This window comes from Achroia grisella, unplaced genomic scaffold (assembly GCF_030625045.1).
Source record: "Achroia grisella isolate CSIRO2021 unplaced genomic scaffold, CSIRO_AGI_Agris_v1 utg558, whole genome shotgun sequence".
Classification (NCBI taxonomy): domain Eukaryota; kingdom Metazoa; phylum Arthropoda; class Insecta; order Lepidoptera; family Pyralidae; genus Achroia; species Achroia grisella.
In genome coordinates, this window is record NW_026712938.1 from 721,345 (window position 1) to 743,745 (window position 22,401).

The 22,401-nt window shown below is 32.1% G+C and overlaps 3 protein-coding genes across 3 annotated transcripts; 1 reads left to right on the top strand and 2 right to left on the bottom strand.

Moving 5' to 3' along the window:
• Positions 1-7: 7 nt before the first annotated feature.
• On the bottom strand, positions 8-16,680 carry LOC131848454 (nipped-B-like protein B). Its single transcript, XM_059198326.1, has 26 exons — positions 16,137-16,680; positions 12,771-12,939; positions 11,816-12,417; positions 11,551-11,732; positions 11,244-11,475; positions 10,431-10,592; positions 9,818-10,005; positions 9,495-9,732; positions 9,070-9,347; positions 8,685-8,936; positions 8,285-8,503; positions 8,000-8,182; positions 7,174-7,926; positions 6,565-6,885; positions 6,347-6,485; positions 6,143-6,267; positions 5,820-6,054; positions 5,578-5,732; positions 5,055-5,319; positions 4,219-4,409; positions 3,630-3,826; positions 3,391-3,514; positions 3,161-3,307; positions 2,717-2,910; positions 1,810-1,984; positions 8-846 (listed from the first exon to the last, which is right to left on the bottom strand). Exons 1-26 carry the CDS (start codon positions 16,201-16,203, stop codon positions 661-663), a joined length of 5,979 nt encoding a protein of 1,992 aa, XP_059054309.1. The 5' UTR covers positions 16,204-16,680; the 3' UTR covers positions 8-660.
• Positions 16,681-17,537: 857 nt separating this feature from the next.
• LOC131848463 (dehydrogenase/reductase SDR family protein 7-like) lies at positions 17,538-19,931 on the top strand. Its single transcript, XM_059198338.1, has 5 exons — positions 17,538-18,086; positions 18,204-18,347; positions 18,662-18,881; positions 19,027-19,272; positions 19,358-19,931. The coding sequence occupies exons 1-5, from the start codon at positions 17,946-17,948 to the stop codon at positions 19,552-19,554; spliced, it is 948 nt and encodes a 315-aa protein (XP_059054321.1). The 5' UTR covers positions 17,538-17,945; the 3' UTR covers positions 19,555-19,931.
• A 721-nt stretch (positions 19,932-20,652) lies between these two features.
• LOC131848466 (transmembrane protein 11 homolog, mitochondrial) lies at positions 20,653-22,276 on the bottom strand. Its single transcript, XM_059198341.1, has 3 exons — positions 22,135-22,276; positions 21,725-21,945; positions 20,653-21,231 (listed from the first exon to the last, which is right to left on the bottom strand). The coding sequence occupies exons 1-3, from the start codon at positions 22,155-22,157 to the stop codon at positions 20,951-20,953; spliced, it is 525 nt and encodes a 174-aa protein (XP_059054324.1). The 5' UTR covers positions 22,158-22,276; the 3' UTR covers positions 20,653-20,950.
• Positions 22,277-22,401: the final 125 nt, after the last annotated feature.

Below are 22,401 nucleotides of genomic sequence, written 5' to 3' on the forward strand. Positions count from 1 at the left end.
GCCATAGTAGGTACATATACTTTATATTCCTCATAAAAATTATCTACACACAAGACTTTAATATAAAAACAAAATCGAGCTTCTCAAATATAATTTCACTTAGAGAAAGTGCGCGGACGGCGGCGCGGCTCTGACCGGCGGGCGGCGGTAATGTACAGCAGAGGCCTCGCCGGCGGCGGCGGCGCCCCGCCACAGAGGACCCAATATACAGAGTGTAAGCCAACACCACTGGCTCTGGAATGTGGCATTAATCGAACAAAACATGAACCACTCACGAACCAATCACATATTCTCTTAAATATCGACAGTATTGTTCATAGTTATCGCGTTCCGTATGGAAGGGTACATCTTCCCAGAATTAGCACTGGTCAAAAAGCCTTCACTCTGTACATGCCGTAAGTGAAGAACTAAATAACTCAAAACTATAGTCTGAAGACGATCGCAATTTAATGTTTCTTTTTCTTGTGTCGCAATTAATTACCGGAAAATAATTTTACTGCAGATAAGTTAATAAGTCGATAGAAAAACTATCTTCCCATAACCAAATAAACGGAGAAAAGTAACAATAAACGTCGACCACTTCAAACCACATAATAGGAGTCAGTTAGTTTAGCACGCACGCCGGACGATATGCAATCCCCTGTGGTCCTAGTGCGCGCGCTACGTGCCGGCGGGCGGCGCGGGCGCGGGCGTCGTGACGGGCGCGGCTGCGGCGGCCGCGCCGCCCGCCCCCGCCCCCGCCCCCGCCCCCGCCGCCGCCCCCGCCGCCGCACCCGCCGCGTTCGTTGCCGCACCATCGTCGTCATCTTCTTCTTCCGGATCAAATTTCAGCATTAATTGCTTGAACTGTGAAAAAATATTACTTTCTCAAATCTGACCAAAAAAGAACGAAAAGAAAGTTTGTAAGTATGGAAGGATGTTTGTTACTCTTTCACAGAAGAACTACTGAACGGATTTTGATGCAACTTTACATTAATATATATAACTTATACATCAGAATAACACAAGATTATAATTCAAAAATATATTATGTAAATTGGGCGAAACATAATGGCAAGTGCAATGCAGACGAAGTTGGTCAGCTAATTTAAATATATTTATCTACTTCTAATGTATAGTCGTCTACTACACACTGGTAAGTTGGGGTTAGGTTTGAACTATATGAAATATTCTGAGTTAATGTAACAGGACAAAAATCGACCATTACTATGTATATAGGTCTATCGTAGTCCGAAATCTGTAGCCTACATCGCCTTAGCTCATAATTACACGACAATATATTTGAGACTGTAGAAAAAACATACATTACTATGGATTGTACATCTAATCATTAACATTGTATATTTGTTTCCTATATAAATAAATTAGCTGTCGTGAAATACAGTAAATTTTTTTTTACTTCACAATGGAGATAATACAGTCGACTCTTAAGAATCAATGAAACTTTTTAATAAATACAGAATCAACACACTATTATTTTCTTTAACAACAAATGTAGAATATAATATAATTAATAAAAAAAAACGTAAATCATCTGTATACTTCACCTGTCGTAATACTCGCGCAAACAACCGCTGCTTCCTCTATTTATTAACAAAATACTCATATTGGTGAGTAGTTTGTTAATAAATTTGAGATAATATTAATGGTAAATCACTATAAGCGCATTCTTCTTGCGTAACATTAAATGTTAAATTGTGTCTCTATCTATTTAGTATTAGCATAGAGCTATTGAATGCAAAATGAACACTTTTTCTTATCCACATTTTTATTATAATAAAATTTCTATATATGTACGGGCTGACTCACCTCTAAATAGTCATCGACGAGCCGTCGACAACCATGCTCATCGAGCTCATCATCATCGTCAACATCATTAAGCTGCGCGATAGTGGCTTTAGGCTCGAATATTGGAGCGTGTCGCCGCGAAATTGCTTTCTCGTATACTTTTACACTCTCCGAAGGCGAGTACTGATTAATTTTTCTGCATAAAAAAAAAACAAATACATATATACTAAGTAAGAATAAAGATTGGAAGGGAGTTATAACTCTCTGACAAAAAGGTTATTAATAGGTGAATTGGTTAATGGAAACACTCAATATTTATTGCATTCCATGTTTACAGTATAAAACGATAAATAATTGATTGCTTTTAATAATGAATTACCAATTCTGCTTATGATTACTTAATATAATCATATTTTTGTACTACTTTCATAATTTTCCAAATTAGTTAAAATAAAATTAAAAATTATATTTATTCATATTGATATCTCGGCCTCTTGTGTGTCATATTTTTTTATTACTATTCCTACGGTCCAGCTCACTTAGCTACTTCTGTTGAGAAGGGCTGGTACGAAACCCAACTAGTACTTTTTTTTACTTAGTTTCAATCTTTAAATATTGCATAACATTGAAGTAGTGTGTATGTCTAGCATATTAAAAATACAGAATCTGTTGTCTGAACAACGCTATAAAAGGTCGTCGCCAAACAGAGAGTAATAAATAGTCTTTATTCAATAAGTATTTAATAATATATTATATAGTATAATATAATACCCATTCCTGTAAAAGACCTATTAACATTATCTAAAGTTACAAATTAGTAACTTTAGATAAAATTATTTTTTAAGTAAGCTCCATTTAAAGAATTCTCTAATTACAACAACAACAACACCAACTGTTATGTCTATTCTAAAATCATAAAGATACTAACGCGTCAGTGAAGCCATAAAGTTGCTTAAGGTGCTGCTTGAGGACAAGCAGCAAAAGACAGCCGCGTGCTTGCCGCATGGCGTCTCGCAAGGGCCGCGTGCTCACTGGCAGTCTCGCCACCAGGGCCTCCGCTTCCTCATCATCCTCTTCCTCGTCCAACTGCTCTTTCTCTTCCGTGTTCGTTTTTATTAATCCCTGTATTAGTTATTATTTAATATTTACGTTTATGCATATAAACATAATTTTATTTTTGTGTCTACACATATTATGTTTAGTATATAGGTTTTATTATCTTATTGCTTATAATAATTACTAAAACTGTAATCGATACATATTAAAAAAAAAATAGTAGCATTATTACGTCCAATTGATTAATTTAGTTTGTATGATAAGGTGTTATGAAAAAATAAAATATTTTAGAAACATTTATATACAATTTACATACCTCGCGAAAAAGCTGTAGTAAATTCGACCCCGAGGTTGAAATTATAATATCAATGTGATGTATAATAAATAGTGGTTCGTCTTGAACTTGATAGGGAAAGTAACTTAAATTATCTGCCAGGTACAACATTTGATCCAAGGGCGCGGTCTGCAGAAAAAAGTAATTGTGATTATTTGTCGCATAGTAAAACTTAATAAATTTCTTTTACATTTGGAAATGTTTATACTAACAGAAACATCATCAAACTGTTTCAGTAGCGACAAAACCAATGCTCGCCGTTGCGGCCTCGTATTACGCAGTAAGGAATATAGAAATCCATTGTGTGCAGTAGGTAGATCATCTTGTTCCTTTTTCCTAAAAAGAAAAATGTTATATTTTTATAAATCTGTTATTATTTACATCGCACAGATATAGATGGATTTAGTTATTGTTCATATTATATCATTTTGCACAGAGTTATAGCACTCACCTGAACCCTCGTATGACATCATTATTTCCGCTACTTTGTAAAATTTTCTGCAATTGATATGACAGTCTGATACCAAGTTGAGCCTTCATATGAATAAAACCTGGGTATTTTTTGTCTATGTCTTGCAGATGTTTATCTGCTGTGTGTGACACTGTCACTTCAGTGTCTGTACTCATACATATTAAATAGGGAACGATCTGAAAAGTGTAATGTAAAATTCATTTGAGATTGGCTGCCCAATGTAACTAGCGAGCAAATAAATTGAATGTACTATATTGAGATAGTATCTTGTAAATAAAACAAATAGACTTCCAGTCCTTCTTTGTAAATTTTATATTTATTGACATATTATATATCCTTTGGAATAACATACCACTGAAACAGTGAAAGAATTTTATTATTTCAGTTTATTTTTCTGATAACAAAATTTTACATAACGGCGAATAGCACCGTATAAATAATTTCGCTGCTCCAAATAAAAATTCAAAGTATAAGCATTGCATTGGCAAAGTTCTAGCATGTAAGGTGGTAAAATTTCTTATATCATTAATTTAAGAAATATCTGAAATAATAAATATGTAACACATACCTGTACTGGATGTACGAGACCTTGTGCTAAGACCAAGTGTACGACCTTCATGGCGCTGGAGCGCACTACGGTGCTGCCATGCAGGAACGATTCTAGGATTTGCTTCAGGTACAATTGGATCACCGTGGAGGCCATGCCAGACGATACGTCACCCATCTCCTTCAGATTTTCATGTTTTGAACGCTTTGACCCTGTAATATTCAGATTGATTTGAATAAATACGCGCCTTTTTGTAAAACTGACTTTTAGGGAGTTTAAGTTGATAGACACATTTTAAAATATAAAGGAGATTACACATTTAAGATTTTAACAATAAGTAATTCAATGTTATAGGAATAATAAAACGATTTTAAGTTACTTTTCGTTGTTTAAAACGTTGTTTTACAACATAAATTAAAATTGCAATTAAAAAATAGGTGGTGGATTGGTGAGAGAATTATTTTTTAATGCCATATTACAAAAATATAAAAAAAAAAATTGTCCAAACAATAAAAAACTTAATGTTAGGTGTGGACAACCCTTATCACATAGGGGTATGAAAACTAGATAGTAGCTGGTCCTCAGACCTACTGAATATCCATACAAAATTTCATAAAAATCGATCAAGGCATTTCAGTGGAGTACGGTAACTAATAGTGTGACACAAAAATTTTATCAATAAGATTTAAATAAATAGATAGTAGTAGACATTAAATCCATATGTAAAATCTACTTTGAAGACTTACATGTCCTGCCTCCCTCACCCAGTAAACTACTTATCTAACCAAACAGTTTGCGATGCAAAATGTTAGCGACAGTATTATGAGTATATACATATGAAACTATAATAAGCTTACATTCTTTATCTTGTCTAATCATTCTTTGTTCTTCCTCCTGTAAGTACATCTCTATATTTCTAAGGACATCAGCTTTCATTTCTATAGGGGCTAGATCAGATGTTAGTAATTGGTGATAAAATTCCTTTAATTCTGGCCTTAACATAAATTCGTAATGTCGCACGCCAACTGAACCCAGCGCCTTTAACGTATGTGACACAAAATCTTCATCTTCAAGATTTACGAAGAACATTAATGTTGTGTATACTTGTTCTTTAATATCATTCTGCACAAAACAATAAACACATATTTATTCATGCCATCTTAAAAATATACACATAAACTCTAAATAAATACAAATAAATTAACCTGTGAAAATGGGAAAAAAAATAATGCTAAATAGTATCAAAACATTAATAAATAATAATTAATATAAACAAAATACTGCAGAGGACTTGTAAAACAGCATGTTATAGAATTGTAATAAAATCTTGAATTAAATTAAAATATATTAATACTGCATTCTACTATAATCAATACTAACCGGTAATCCTTCGATAACTTTTGTTTCTGTGAAATCGAAATACCGCAATAGCAATCCTACGATAAAAAGTGCGCGGCGAAAGTGCGGTCGGGTATTTAATGTTCTTGTCATTTCTGGGTTACGTTGCCAACTGCTTTTCCATTGAAGAAGTATTCCTGAAAAACAAAAGTGAAAAATATCAACCGATTCACGAATAATGTCATTTATATTATACTTCATCATAAAATTGATTTCAAACTTACCATGATATTTATTGAAGACATCTCTAATAAGTTTATAGTTGTGTGTAAGAGTATTGACAATGGCCGCAAGGCAGGCAATGCAGGAGGCTATGACAAGTTGTCCTCGTTGTAAGATCAGTTTTACAGCGTCTTCTTCTAGCTGAGCGAGAAATACTTCGCTCGGATGTTCCATTAACGGTACCACTAGTTCTAATGTCGACGCCACAGTCGACATAATTTGTTGCTCATATTGATTCTGTAATTTATATACAAATGATATATGATATTGGTACAGTGATCATTTTATTTTTAAGTATTACACTACCTATATTATTAAAAATTACCTGGCATTTTAAACTTAGATACGGCTGCAGTGTTAAAGCATGATTTACTAGTAATTGTGGTCTAATTTTCGCAAATAAATGTAATGTGGAAAGGCACGCTAAAATACGCTGAGAAGAACCAGAACCTGTAAATTATTAAAAAGTAAAATTAATTATAGAATATTTAAGAATTATTATAAATACATTTTATTTAGCGTAACTCACCTTCTGCGCTGGACTCCTCTAGCTGAAGTAGACTTTCGATAAGGCAGTCAACTATTTGTTGACATGCTACTAAAAGCGATTTAGATGGTTGATGAATAATTTTAGTAGAGTCATCTTTGTCCTCCTTAGGTTTAAATAACTGTAAATATAGGTTTAAGTAAGAACAGTAGTTTCTAAGTTACGATATCATAAAATGTAAAATGTAGATAAAAACTTACACTCATCAAAAGTTGTTGGAACCATTCAAGACCCATGTCTCTAGAGGATATTACAACATCTGTAATATTAAGGACTTTCCTAGTAAGGGGATCGGCAGCGGCTGCAGTCATATCTAGCGAGCCGGGCCGCATCGAGTTCGGGCATGGACTGAACCACATGTTTTGGAACACCTCCATAACTAACTTTCTGATGCCTTCCTCATCATTTACACGCCTAATCATTTTTACGCAGATCTCAGGAATTTTGGGAAACTCAGGGCACTCTATACAAATGTCTTTAAGGATTTTTATTACCCTCTTTCGCACTGATACTCCAGTATCCTGAAATTATGAAACATTTAAAGTTTAAATAATTTATATTGTAAATGCATCTTACTTATAAAAAAACATTCAGTCAGTGAAGTGTTCTGTTCGCCAACTTCTCATATCATCATCAATGACAAATTATTCCATGAGTAGGTATATTATTTTATGAAATAAAATAATTTTATAGAATAATTTGGCATTGGCAACAGATATAATTATATAAATTTGTATGAGATCCTTACGGGTTAATAATCACAAATACATACATTGTTATTATAAGTAGAGATATGTCGCATCACTTACTAATATTCTATTTGAAAGCATCCCATAATATTTGTCGATGAGATCGGGCCGGCTGAGTACGAACTTGCCGACAAGATCGACTGCGGCCTCCCGCACAGCCGTCGACTGGTCGAGGAAGGACCGGTTGACGCCTATTTGCATGTCCGGTCGCGCCAACACCGCAGGGTCTGCTTCTACGATCATCGCAAGACACTTCATCGCCTTTGTACGTATCGCTATCGTGTTCTCGCACAATATCACCAGTATCTTTCGTAGGTACCGATCAAAGCTCTGCGAGAACGACCTCTTTGAAGCCAAGTATTGTGATATCAGTTCTGCTCCACTATAGTCAATATAAGACTGCATCACTTGCACCTGTGCTCCTCCCTGATAGCGGAATGGTCTTATTTTTTCTATAAAGAAATGTTTCCGCCTTTCGATAGTTTTGAATTTCTCTGCGGACATCAAAGCGGTGGCACAGTGTTTCTTGTCTGACTTTGAGTCTTTTGTACCACTATCACTGTCATCGTCGGCATCAGATTCTTCGTCACTAGTTTCATCTTTATAGCGTTTCTTTGTTTTGTGTTTTGGTCTTTTAGTAGGCGAGGAGCTCTTAGGTTGCACTACCATATCTCTATACCACTGTGTTATGTAGAAATGTCGAGCACAGTTCCAGGCCTGATCTTTTTGTCCATTGATAGCCAAATAATCAAGCAATACTCGTTGAAGAAACTCTGTTCTTTCTTCATCTTCATCTAATCCTGATGTAACACTCTGTAAATTAACATGAATCGTGAGTCTAAAACTTCATTTAGTCATCTTATTATTGATACAAGAACAATCATACCTGTGTTTGGTTTCCATCTTTTTCTTCTTCTGCACGTATATCTCTCACAACAGCATCCATCGTAGCAAGTTTAGTACGGGAATGAACACTGTCCCGCCTCAAACGCGCCGCCACCAAACCCAAGTACTCTAACGACGCCACCCTCACTGACATCTCCATTGATTTATCTGACATGTATTTCACCTAATACAAACGACACACTTTGTAAGCACCTATACCAAATGTTGAGCAGGTTATTATACTGACAAGAAAACTAAAACAACAATACGTAATTGAGGCACTAACCAGCATTGTCCCGAGAAGACTCAACAGCAGCTCAGTGGCAGGCCACTCTGGTTTATTAACGGTGGTAAGGAGATCGTGTACAAAGTTCTCAAACAAAGGCCTGAAGTCCACTTCTTCCGAGCGGCTTCGGCACTTGTTCAAGAATGAGGTTAAAAATGTACCGCCGACACTAATTGCTGCTTCGTACTTGGATATAATCAATAGATCTTTGTCCACATGCTATAAAAATGGTATAAAGAATTATTCAGATATTTTCCAAACAAATAAAACAATATTAATAACAATATTTTCATTAAAAATATCTCATTATACATTAAATTTTTAAAGTATATATAGTACTGACTTAAAATAATTAATTAAAAAAAATAGTTAATGAATTATACATGATGATAAAACATACTTTTTTTGTGTCAACCTCAGTATTAGGCTCTTTATCTTTGTCTTTGTCCTTTTCAAAAGATTTGCAGAGAGTTTCGGGCAGAGTGACCACACATTGGACTAGCTGAAGCACGAGTGCCGTCAACATCTGTATATGTTGATTCGAGCTCAGCTGGAAGGATCGCAAATTGTGTTTCGAGCTGGGAATGCGTGCTATAGATGCCAATATGTCTTCGAGCAATAGCCGTCGATGTTGATCATATTTCGTAAAGATCTGTGAAAATATTGTTACATTGAAAACTGTTAAAATAATGTGTAATTATACGACGGAAATAGAAAAGGTCTTCATATATTTAGCTGATCTGCAGAACATAATAAAGTTCGATAGAGACGTATAATCGACTAACCGTGGTGACGAGCTTCAGAGCGGCGAGTTGGAGCTCGCTGACGTTCTCGACGAAGAAGGGCGAGACGCCGACCGTGGAGGCGTGCAGCACGGTGGTGTCGGTGAGGTGGTGCGCGGCGAGCAGCTCGGCCAGCAGCGCCACGCACTCGTGCACCTGCGTGTAGAGGTCGCGCGCCGCGCGGCCCGAGCTGCCGCCGCCACCCCCGCCACCCCCGCCCGCGCCGCGCCGCGCGCCCCCGCCGCCGCCCGCGCCGCCGCCACGCCGCTTGCGCCCGTCCACTGTCACGTAACGCTACTCATGTACACTCCGCTCCTCCCAATTACGGACGCGAAAATATTTTTACTCCCAACTCATCAGAGATTCAAACACGTGACGTATCTTATTGAATCTCAGAATAGTCGACATATAAATATATCACAGCTTACCTTTCTTTTTAGATGTAGTTTGAATACTATATACAGGATCATATACACAATAGATTGTGTTATTGAGTTGAAATTTTATAAACATAATGATTCTATCTATTACATCTTCTAGAAACACCCGCTTCGGCATATTGGGTGAGGTCATTACATACAATGATGTTAAACACGCATCCGAAGCACACATTACTCTTTCCAAAGCAGATTCAATCCATATTTGTCTCATTTCTTCACTATCCTCCTGAAAATGAATGTATTACCTCAGATTATGGGTGCCATTATAATATTTAGTTAGATCAGTGAATAATTATAAAATCTGTACATACCGGATCTCCCAGAAGAGACATTTTCTCAGCAGCTCGTATATTTTTTTCCAATATATTCAATAATCGCACTAATCTATCAGAAGGAATTGCCTCCATAGCACTAAGATTCTTTAGCTTTGCAGCCTCAGAGCATAGCTCTTGGAGTTGATATCGTGGAAGTAAAAGTTCTTCAGGAATATCGGTTCCTTCTACAAACAATGCATAGAATTTGTTTTGAATACATTTTCCTTTTACTCGATTGTATATAAATAAATTATGTACAGTCGGCTAGAAATCATATATACAAAGTTATTACACGAGCGCGGTGGGGGGTAAATACTGAAATATAATACAGTAATAGACTGACAAATGCCCAGATTGTATTGTTTTACCTCTTAGGTTCGGAACTCTAAGACGGAACTCAATTAATAAGGCAACTCAAAATGAAGTTTGGTTATCGTTATATCGGTAGATGTAGGTACCACATCTAAGTTGAGACAGGAAGTTCAAAATACTAAATTCAGTGACAAAAGGCAGTCGTTAGGCAAAAGTGAACTTATGATTAAGTTAGTGGCTCTTTTGACATAATATAGATTATAAATTTGTTGAACAAGTTGTGGCATTTATAACTTACCCATCTCATCAGTTATTATAATGTCATCATCAATTGTTTCAAATACCGACTCAATCAACTTGTTAAATCGTTGATACGTATTAGACTCCATAAGTTCATCTACTGACAACATCTCTATCACAGGAACCAACCTTCTTTCCACTTTCCGTAATTTGGGTCTAACTGTAAAACACACGTACTAAATTTAATATGCTTGTTGGATGCTATTATATACATGTGATTAGATAGGGTCTACTATAAAATATACATCTGTAAGAAATTTGCATACATTTAATGGATAAAAATAAACTATACTAGAGAATAGACAAGTTTTACTATGTATGCACAATTATGTAATAAATAAAAAAATTGAATGTATTTAATATTAGCACTTTATATAGGATGTTTTAAATATTTTATTTCTGACTACTCTAATGCTGTTGGCCGCAATTGGTCTTTACAGCTCTCTTCTGGACGATAAGGAACGAGTGCAGATGGCACTCCAAACCCACGGAAGGGCTCATGGAGCGGCTGAAGGTCGTATCCCGTCTGACAGATAAATAAATTATGAACCAAGAGAGAAAAAATGGTTGTGATCTATCTACACATGTACTGTAACATTTAGTTGTGTAACCAACTTTAACAAATTTACAAAGGTAAGCACTCTTCTATGGAATTTGATTTATGAGGAATTAATTTAAAAAATGTTACTCAGGTATATACTTGAGTACACTATATTATTATTAAATTTCATATATAATACAATTTATTTTACTTCTACAAAGAGATTTACACTTATAAGTTATGTGCAATAAAGGATTATTAAATAAATACCAATGGCAGCCTCTGCTTCTTCCTTTTTACTAGCTTCCTCATGTTTCCTTTTCACTGCTTCCCAGTTTTTTTCTCTAGCTATATCTATCGCTTCTCTTTCTTTATCTACAGGAGGTGCTGAGTTACTACACTTTGTTTTTAGTGGAATATTATCATCAGAGTCAGATTCAAGTGTACTATTTTTTCTTGACCTATCTTCATTGGGTGTTTCATGTTTTTTCAACACACCCTCCTAAGGAATGTAAAAGTATTTTATAGATATTGATAGCATAATATATTCCTCTTTATAATATTAATGATCACTTACCGATAATCGTCCAATTTTTACAACTGGATATCTGTTGTTTGTTATGTTCATACTTTTGGTAGATTCCAGTTTGTCCAATTGGGCTGAAGGTGGGGCATACGGAGCACCCATCGATGGTTGCGGTACATGGGGCTCCAGCCGCAGTGGTGATGGTGCAACACTCGCTTGCGCTGGGGATTGACCTACAAAAAAATATGAACTCAAAAAATGTATTTTTAATATAGAAGACAGTAGTAATATATTAAAAATATATTGTACTACTTACCTTGTTCAAATGCTTTATCTTGAGACTGCATATGGACTCTTTGAGGGTCAGACTGATTTGTTGGTGACATAGAAAGAGGATCTTTCTCCTCACATAAGCTAGTGCCAAAATTTCTGTTATCTTGGCCTAGACTGTTATAGAATCCACCATTTTGTGAATTAGTGCCAGATGTATTTGATAAGGGACTTGTATAAACATTGGAAGAATTAGCACTATTCCATAATGGAGATACATTGTTTTGAGCTGTTATATTGACTTGGGTACCTGGCCTCGACTGGGAGGGTGGTGAGCCCATATTAACATGAGGAGAGGATTGACATGGTGTTGCTAATAACTGTTGATTTGGAATTGTTGCCGATTGTATAGCTGTTCCATGTGATGATGGACTTGAATGAACAGTATTGTGTGCAGTATAAGAATTATATGAAGCAGAAGGAGACATCCCATTGAACTTTGATGTATGGAGATGATTGCCCCAATGATTTCTTTGTTGCTGATCAAATACATCAGGTTTGACATGTAAGATAGCTTTCAGCAATTCAGGAGTAGCCTGTTGGGGTGCAGGGCTAACTGCATTAGATATCATTTCATCCTTAAGATCTCTAAAAACAAACATAATTAGAATTTTAGATACCACAAATAATAATTTGCATTTAAGTGTAAGTGAAACTGATGATATATGACAGAATTTTGTTATCATTTAGAAGTCAGAGAGAAATTTTTACATTGATAAGACATGAAGATCTGTTAAACTGTGTAGAGCTAAAAAATCTCAAATATCTCAAACTCAGATTTTTAAAATATCTATATACAAATATCTCTACACAGTTTAAAGTGTATATTTTTGTAGTGTTCATTAATCCCCAATGATTAACAATATCTTTATAGAATTGGTTCATAGATTAACTGTATATAATAATATATTATTTTATTGAATGAAGAAAGACATTCTTACATATGTTGAACTGAAGTTTGCATTAGTGATTGCAGCAACAAAGTCACCAAATTTTCATCTTGAGTAGCCAACAATATTGCTGCTTCTTCAGCAACACGTGGATGAAATAACTGAGATTTGTTATTTAATGTCGATGGTAAAGGAGTAGGAAGTGGTAACACTGGCAAAACTGCAAAACAATATATATTTTAGCATTTTTATTAGAATGAACTAATTTCACTGTTATTATCAATGCAGAAAAATCATGAATGAATTTCATAAACATAAATAACATAAAAATTCAAAGAATGCATATTAAAATAACCACATATAACAAACAGCTCTTAAACTGTTAACATGTAAACAGTGTAATAGTTCAGAAAATATGATAAAAAAGGAAATATATATATATATAAATAGATAATAATTTCTTTAAAAAATTGTAGGGTGAGAGATTATTTTCTAAACAGATTAGAATAATTTGTGTTGTCAATAATCTATACAATAGCCCAATAACAGTCTTTTAGTACTCCATTTAAAATATAGATGGATAATTTTGAACAATATAAAATATAAGACACAAATTTTAAAAATAAAACCATAAAATAAGTGTAAGAAATAGGTCTTTGTTACAATAGAAAAACATACATTATATTATTAAATAGAAAATTGGTTGTAAAATTTTTAAGTCATGTAAAAAATACTATAAAATTTTTAAAAAGGTTTGTAATGTAGTAAAATATAATAATTTATAATTTCAAAAAAATAAGGAATTTAAAGATAATATTAAGACAGTGTGAAATATTATAAATAGAGAAATTGAAGGATAAAAGTATATTCAATTTTTAAGTCATGTAAAAAATACTATAAAACTTTTAAAAAGGTTTGTAATGTAGTAAAATATAACAATATATAATTTCAAAAAAATAAGGAATTTAAAGATAATATTAAGACCCTGTGAAATATTATAAATAGAGAAATTGAAGGATAAAAGTATATTCTATGTTTTTAAATATTAATTATAATAATAACTAACAATCTCTTAAGATATTGTCCAACAACTCTATTGACATTACTTCTTCCTTAGCGTGTGCCCCTAAGCATAAATCATTACTGCAAGTGGGTGCATTATTCCATTGTAATCTATTCATAAATTACCTCTATAGACATTTATAGAGGTAATTTTTAATTGATTGCTCTGTATAGTAACTACTTTTAATAAATGTCATCAGTAATACATTTATGATATATTATATATTAGGAAAAACATATAATGTGTTGTTATTTCTAATTTAATGAAAGTAGGTTAAATAACTTTGCTTTTTAAGTCAGGAGAAAAAACTGAACTAGGTATTTATAGACCCATATATCCTATCTATCTTACTAGTACTGTAGTGTTTGAAAAAATTATGCTCAATCAAATGTGGCTACACTTTAAATAAATTAACTGCTTCACATTCGACAATTTGGTTTCATGGGCAGTAAATCTTCAGCTGATGCTGGTGTTAATCTACAATTGTATCTAACAAATATATTTGTATTTTGGGAGACGTTTCAGGTTGCTATCACTGTACTTTGTGACCTTTCAAAAGCATCTGATTGCATTGATCATAAAATACTTTTACACAAATTAGAACATTATAGTATTGGAAATGAAGATCAGAATATGATAAAATCTTGAGCCAGCATCAGTGGTATTGGGTATTCCTGGAGGGTCAATCTTTTTTTATTTTCAGCCCTTTTTTTATTTTTAGAAAGAAAGAATACAAATAATGCTGTGTATTAAATTTACACTCTACAATATGAGACAGGTAGACTAAAAATATGTATCAGACAGTAAACATAATGATTTTGTTAATGATGAGGTGTATCTAGTTATCACAATTAGACTTCAAGCTGTAATGTGGTATCCATATTTCTAAATTGGTGACTAGACTTAAGTTCCGCTATGTATATGGAGAACTCAAATTAATTAAACAACTATTTAATAATGCTTATATTACACTAAATGGAATAAAGATAATTTTTATTTCTAATTCTGGAGTGAGCATCAAAAAAATCCTACTATATTACATTTATAATAACTGCATTTACAACTCAGATCTGTGCAGGTTAGATGATCCAAATGGGGCTTTAGCATCAGCTAATAGATTTAAATATTTTTATTTTTAAATTAATTATTAATAAATAAATAACTAATATGGTATGCTTTGGTTACATCTTGATCAATGAATGATAAAATCATTATATATTATAATAAGGACTAAATTTTTTAAAAAGAAGTCACGGCTTTGCAGGAACAGATCTGTGACAAGACAGTAATATGGTTTAAGAGAGGTGCACAGATCTGTGTCAAAACATTTGAAGGGTTAAGTGATAATAACTTTAAACTATAAGTATAATCTGGAGACTAAATTGAATTGGCGGAATTGGTGTAGATGTCAAATTACAGTACTACCCTACCAGAAAAATAATAAATCTTTATTGACATAACAACCCTATATTTAATAATACCTATACTTTATTATTTTTGTGTTAATGCATTCTAAACAAACTTAATTATGGACCCCCTATTTTAAGATATAGATTTAAATCAGATAATTTGTACAGATGTATACAATTTTTTGTAGATTTAAACTATTATTAGAATATTATCAGGAGTTACTTTATTGCCTTCATTTTTGATACAGATGACACTGTAGAACAGATTGTGAGAACTAATAGGCAAGTATACAATTGGGGATAAGGTGTTTACAAAGTTAAATAAACAAAATTTTATTATTATGCTATCATGAATTTGCATAATAAAATTTTAAGGAGAAAAATATGGGTAACATATTTCATGGTTAGATGGAAATAAATATTAAGAGTACAAAGAGTTTAGCAATTAAAATCAACAAAGTTATAAAAGAAGATATAAAAAGGATATTTTTTTTATAAATAACCATCAACTAACATATGTGCCACAGTTGTAAATATAATACCCATTAACCACCAAAACAAAGATGGGCAGATGAAGACTACATTTGAGTCAGCCAAACCTTTTAGATAGCAAAATATTTCACTGATCCAGCTCTATGTACAGAGTCAGTTGCAAAAGATAACATTAATATGAAACAATATTAGTAAAATGTAACTGAAATGAATTAAACTTTTATACTTTTTACCTATTTACTTTATTACCAAGATAAATATGACTGTAGGTCTATAGGAAAGTGTCAAAGTTACTTTAAAATTATAATTAAGCAAATGTTATTAGATTTTTATACATTAAAATACTATGACTGCTTTACACGATGAAATATCGTTTCCGAAATTACAACGCATTTATATTAACAGTAAAATAAGCAATTAACAATAATAACAATAAATAAATAGTGTACTTACGATCTGTCAAGCTGGCGACACCTGCCAATGTTGTTACAGGGACACTAGGAATATCTCTTTCATTCATATTGCGTGTAAATCTGTTATAAATAGTAAAATTCTATTTCTCTAAGCCCACTATCACTTTCATAAAAGAAGAAGTCTTTGGTGTTGAACTGTTATCCAAGTCGTATATAGTTGTTTGCGTAGTCGTGGATTCCATTTTCATTTTACTTTCGACATATATAACACATAATACAGCAACTACGAACATAAAAATCTCGACGATTTAGCATATTATACGGAATGGATAATTAAAATTCTAACAACAAATCTCAAGATTGTTGTGAAAATAGGGCAGCCGTCAATTTGATGCTTTGTTGTGCGTTGTGCATCCAAACGAAGGTCAGCGCATCTGTGACACTCCCAACAAGAAAATGATGTACAAGACTTTCACAATCAAAATAAATTTCCATTTACATTAAATACACGGATAGGTACTCACTATAAAATTGTAATATATAATTTAAATTTATTTATGCAGAGCAAAATCAAACATTTTCATTAGAGATGAAATCAAGAATTGTATTTTTTTTTAAAGTAGATTTTAAGACTTTGGAATAATTACAAACCAATATTTTTAAATTAGTTTGTCCATGGATATATGTTATTTCAGTATTACAGTAGGGGAAAGTATTTGTGAAATATCTTCAGGGACCTTAAGCTTTTTAGCTAAAGTAAGTGCCTATTAGAATATTGCAATTTTAAATATGGTTTTCTCACTAGACATTGCAATTTGTTGCAGAAAATTATCTTCTTATTGTTCTCGATGCACTGCCATGTATGGACAAATTTTAAATATAATTATTAAAATAGGAACTAATCAAACATTCAGGAATAAAGAAATATTAGTACATAAATAATCTGTTGAATACTGAATATTGTCACTCATTAATTATACTGTGATTGAATTCCAGTCCTTATATTGCATAAATAATTTAATAATCCCTAGATTTCATACATAACATCGTAAAGATTCGTTCGTGTTGACCAATTACGAATAACGATAAAAAGTAAACAAAAGTTAAATTATTGCTATTTAATCAGAAAATACTCATGTGTAACTTATCAATACTACCAATGTACATACGCGACATGATTATGTGAATGGGCTGTAATTAAAAAAAGAGAGATGAAGTATTTGTTTTTTATATTGTACTTTCCGGTTGCAGTTAGTCTTTTATTTTTATTTGTAAAATTTTTGACTAGTGACGCTTTTTAATTGTTCTAATAAATCAAATCCATCTAATAAAAAAATACACATAAGCCATAAAACGATTATTAAGTTATCCATAATTAATTATTTTGACATCCCTAATCGAACTCTATGGACTGTGTGAATCATTGCCATCGATATTATTTTGGTTCTGTGGTTACAAATGTAGATAAATTGTGACTTGTGATTGTTATTAGTGTTTATCGTAGTTATTTCTATTTTATTTATTTATCTTGTGATAGTGGCATTTGGTTATTTGCTGATGTTTGTTACAAAAATCTAATACATAACCCTGTACTTTATTACATATATAAATTTGGATTTAATTATAATTAAAAAAATAACAAATCCATTTAATTACATACCCTCAAGGATCTGTGCTATTTTATTTTTTACATTGAGAATACAATAGCTGTATAGTATTAATAACTATTGTAAATATAGACTTTGCACCATCTAATCATACATCATAGACTGTTAAGCATAGTCGTGACTTGTAGTGTTCTAGATCTGTTTTCTCTAATAAAATAGTAAATTATATTACATTTTATAAAATGAATTTTCGTTATTCTAATATAAATTCCGTTGGTTGGTATTTAAAATATGTAGGTTTACCGCTAACTTTATGTATTACTATACATACTTTAATTTCTCGTTTATCAAATAAAAGGCGAAGAGCTGCTTTACAAAAGAAGGTAATGTCAAGAACTTTTAGTAGAAAGAAAAGACAGTTATTCAACAGTCCGCTTACGGCATTCACGTGTTTAATGTCATATTTTGTAATTGTTCATTATATTTTTTCTACATTGCAGGTCGTTGTAATTACTGGTGCCAGTTCTGGTATAGGGGAAGCATTAGCACATTCGTTTTATGAGCAAGGAAGCACAGTGGTTTTAGCAGCACGACGGAAGACAGAACTTGATAGGGTTAAAAAGGAGTTGATGTCTAAAAAAGTGGTAATACTTATTAACATAAGTCTCTCTTAGCAACTTCTCAGAGTGGTACACTAGGCACTCAGGCACTCTCAGTATGGTTTAATTTGAATAAATCCAAATAGAGATGGTGATGCTTCTAGTTACAAGTATACTAATAATATGAAGTCACATCAACTATTTACTCTAATAGTATTATTTATTATTACTAAATAATACTTAATACCCATTAAAATCAGCAGTACTCAGGAAATATGACAAATTAGTTTGCTATGTTTTATTAGAACAATTATCATTCATTATTTATTTATATAATCAAATGTTTATTATGCTTTCAGCCTTTTCAAGTCCAAGAACCAGTGGTGTTGGAGTTAGATCTATCCAACCTTGATAATATGGGTCTATTTGTTAAACAAGTATATGAATCTTGTGGCCATATTGATATTTTGATTAACAATGGTGGCATATCTCATCGTGCTTCTATTTTAGATACAGATATTAAAGTTTATAAACAGATAATGGATGTAAATTATTTTGGTTCTGTAGCATTAACTCAAGGTAACTGGTTTATTTGGTCAATTAAAATTGAAAAATGCTGTGTTGTGTGAAACAAATAATGGCCCATAGAAATAAATTTTTATAAGTCTAAATAATTATGTAGGCTATAGAATTGCTAATACATATGATAATTTTGTTATTTTAGCTGCTCTTCCAAAAATGGTAGAGAGAAGAATTGGTCATATTGTGTTTATAAGTTCTGTGCAGGGACTTATAGCTATTCCACGGCGTTCCGCATATGCTGCATCTAAACATGCTATTCAAGCATTTGCAGATTCTCTTCGTGCAGAAATGCATAAATACTGCATCGATGTATCAGTTATTAGTCCAGGATATGTTAAGACCGCTGTATCCCTGAATGCTCTCACTGGCAGTGGTAGTGTACATGGTGGTAAGTTTATGTTATTTGAGACATGGTTGTAAGTAATTGTGATGAATAACCGTGGTGTAATTTAAATTGATTCCTTACTTTTTAGTTATGGATGAAAGTACAGCCGCCGGCTTCACACCAGAATATGCTGCAGAGAAGTTTTTAGATATGATAGTGAACAAAGAAAAAGAAAGTGTGTTAAGTCAACTGACACCAAACATAGCAATATATTTAAGACATCATTTACCATCATTATATTTCTTTGTTATGGCTAAAAGGGCAAGCAGTACAAATGAAATATAAACTATTCAGTCTACTTTTAATACATCTAGTCTCAGGAATATTCATAAAATTGTAGCTGCACTGTTCATTTCTCTGCATGTTTTAGGATACTGGATCAATCTAAAAGGCAAACTGAATTCTTTTGCAATCAGTAACTGAGTCCTTAACAGTCTTAATTAAACATCGTAATTTATAAGTACATTGATTTGATATTATCAGAAATTCTTTGGTACAGGTAAACACAAAAATAATGTTTAGTTTGGTTATATACAATTTATTTAACTACATTAAATAAATTAGGTATGGTTTCGTAATAGAAAAAACACAGGGTTTAGATTTGGTTTAGTTGGTAAAAGTAGTTTTTTTATGGTGAATGGTCATTTGAGGTATATAAAAAAATAGTATATTTATTCATCTGAAAATGAGTACATTATTTTTGGCTTATTCATGTCATCAATATTTTCCTGCTTTATTATAATACTATAAAAAATGTAATCATCCTTTATGCTATTATGCTAGCGCAGAATGATGATTTACATCATTTTCTAATTATACTGCTATTATAATTAGAACTGATATATACTATTTAGTCAAGAATCTACATATATATATTGAAACTAAGCAGTAATTTCTCGAAATACTTGTTATTAGTACCAATAGAAATATACTCATCATACCAAGGGCAAAATGTTAATAGTAACAAGCACATTTCAATAAACCATTTCGTCTTGGAGATGAAATAGTTTATTGAAAATGTAAGTAAACATAAAAAACATAGTTATTTATTTATATTTATTCTGATTTTTTAAATATATTGACACAGACTAAATATTCCACATATTTATATTTATTTAAATATATTTTATTATTTGTATAGTGTGTCCAGCCACTAAGCGAGGAAGTAATGAAATGCAAAATACTCTTCTTTCATTTTAAGATTTAATGTATTGATATCATCTGAATAATATACATATATTAAGACAGTATTACTATATAGTATTACTGTTTTATAATAAAAATATAATTCTTTTAGAAATTTTAAGGATTTAAAATAAAGGAAATAACATTTTTGTTTTAAATATTTTATTGTTTGATAACAGTGAGAACAATTAAAATCACTGGTATCACAATATTGTAACCTTTCAACAAATTATTATAATTGATTTGAACTAAAAGCAATTATTATTAATAGAGAAAATATGTTTTGTACAGGCTTGTTCATCTAAATCTACTAATAATAATATTTATACCTATATATTTTACAATGCATCCTACAATCTACTTACAGTATCCCTCAGTTGCTTACAGAAATGAGTAAGCTCTACAATATTAGTAGTTGCTAGAATCAAATACACAATGTAGCATTTGATGGTAATTAAAGCATGGTCTAATAATGCTAATAGAGACACTAATTCATTCATTTAAATGTATTGTATAATCTCCATAGACAAATAGCTGCAGCAGCTACTGATACTGTACTATGTAAAAAGATTTTTCTTCTATTATTGGTATGTACAAGTACAACGGGTGATGCTGATGTAAGTTCACTTAACAATGGCAGTGTTGATAAATGTCGGCGATTCTTTTCTTCTTGGTATTTGCAGCATGGATCCCACTGCCATGATAACGTGTAACATCCAGCACAGAGGACTGAGACAATTCCAAATGGAGTACATGCCAGTGAACTCCATGCTAAGCCTGCAATTTGAATTAGAAAATAAAATTATATACATATCCATGATAATGGATTGTTCTATCAGTATAGAAATTTTTAATAAATTTGGATGTATCTTATTATAAATTCACATGCATAGTTTTATTCTTATAAACTGACCGTAACATCCGTCAATAAAAATAATCATTCTCCCAATGCTATGGCTTACATAAAATTTTAAATTAAATCCAATTTGGACTATTTATAACAACCTTAAATAAATTACATAAATGAAGACAAACATGTATTACACAATCTCAGTTTGTTTATTAAATGGCTATGCAAAATGCAACTAATATCTCGCATAGAAATTAAATTCTACCTGTCTAACATAAATATAACAGTATGGATTGCATGTAGTTTATTTTTTTCATCATTTAGTTATATATTTGTTCACATCTTAGTAACATTGATTTTTTAGTAGTATATCAGAAAGTTATTGAATTATCTTAAGTTGATAACACAACCAGAAGTTACCTGAAGCAATGCTACAAAGTCCGCTGTAGACCGAAACTTTGTGTAAAAGATTTCCTACATATATCCATCTCGCTGTTTCTTCTCCAAGAGGTTCTGGTTCTATAACAATTACACTCACGCCGGCCTCCAGTGCTCTTTCCAATTCCATTTCAAATTTAATATGAGCATTTTCGCTGTCGTAAACTTCTCGTATTATTACGACACTTGATGGCTTCAAATCACTAGAATAAGCGAGTAATATTTATAATTTAAGGGCAGTATTTAAATTAATCTAAGAAACTGGGTAGTATTACTTAAATAAATAAGATGTAATATTTTATTGTGTTCAATTGATATGCAGTAAAGGTAGTAAAACAATGAAGATATGAGTAAATTTAAATAAATTTAGAATTTGCTATTTATTTACAAACCTGTCACTTTCATCACCTGCCATCTTAACTATAGACAAGACAATTGACAATTATAGAGAAATTAGTGAGTGATGTGCAAATATTCAAATTACTATTATAATAAAGTCGGTAAGTCACACATTGTAAAATTTAAGTACACTCAAGTTTATTTTCTCATTTTGTTATTGTAAAAGAATTAATTTTTTTTCATTTTGAAGAAAAATAAATTAGAAAATAAAACATTGACTATCTTAAACGAGAATTAAAAAATATATCTTTAATAATCTA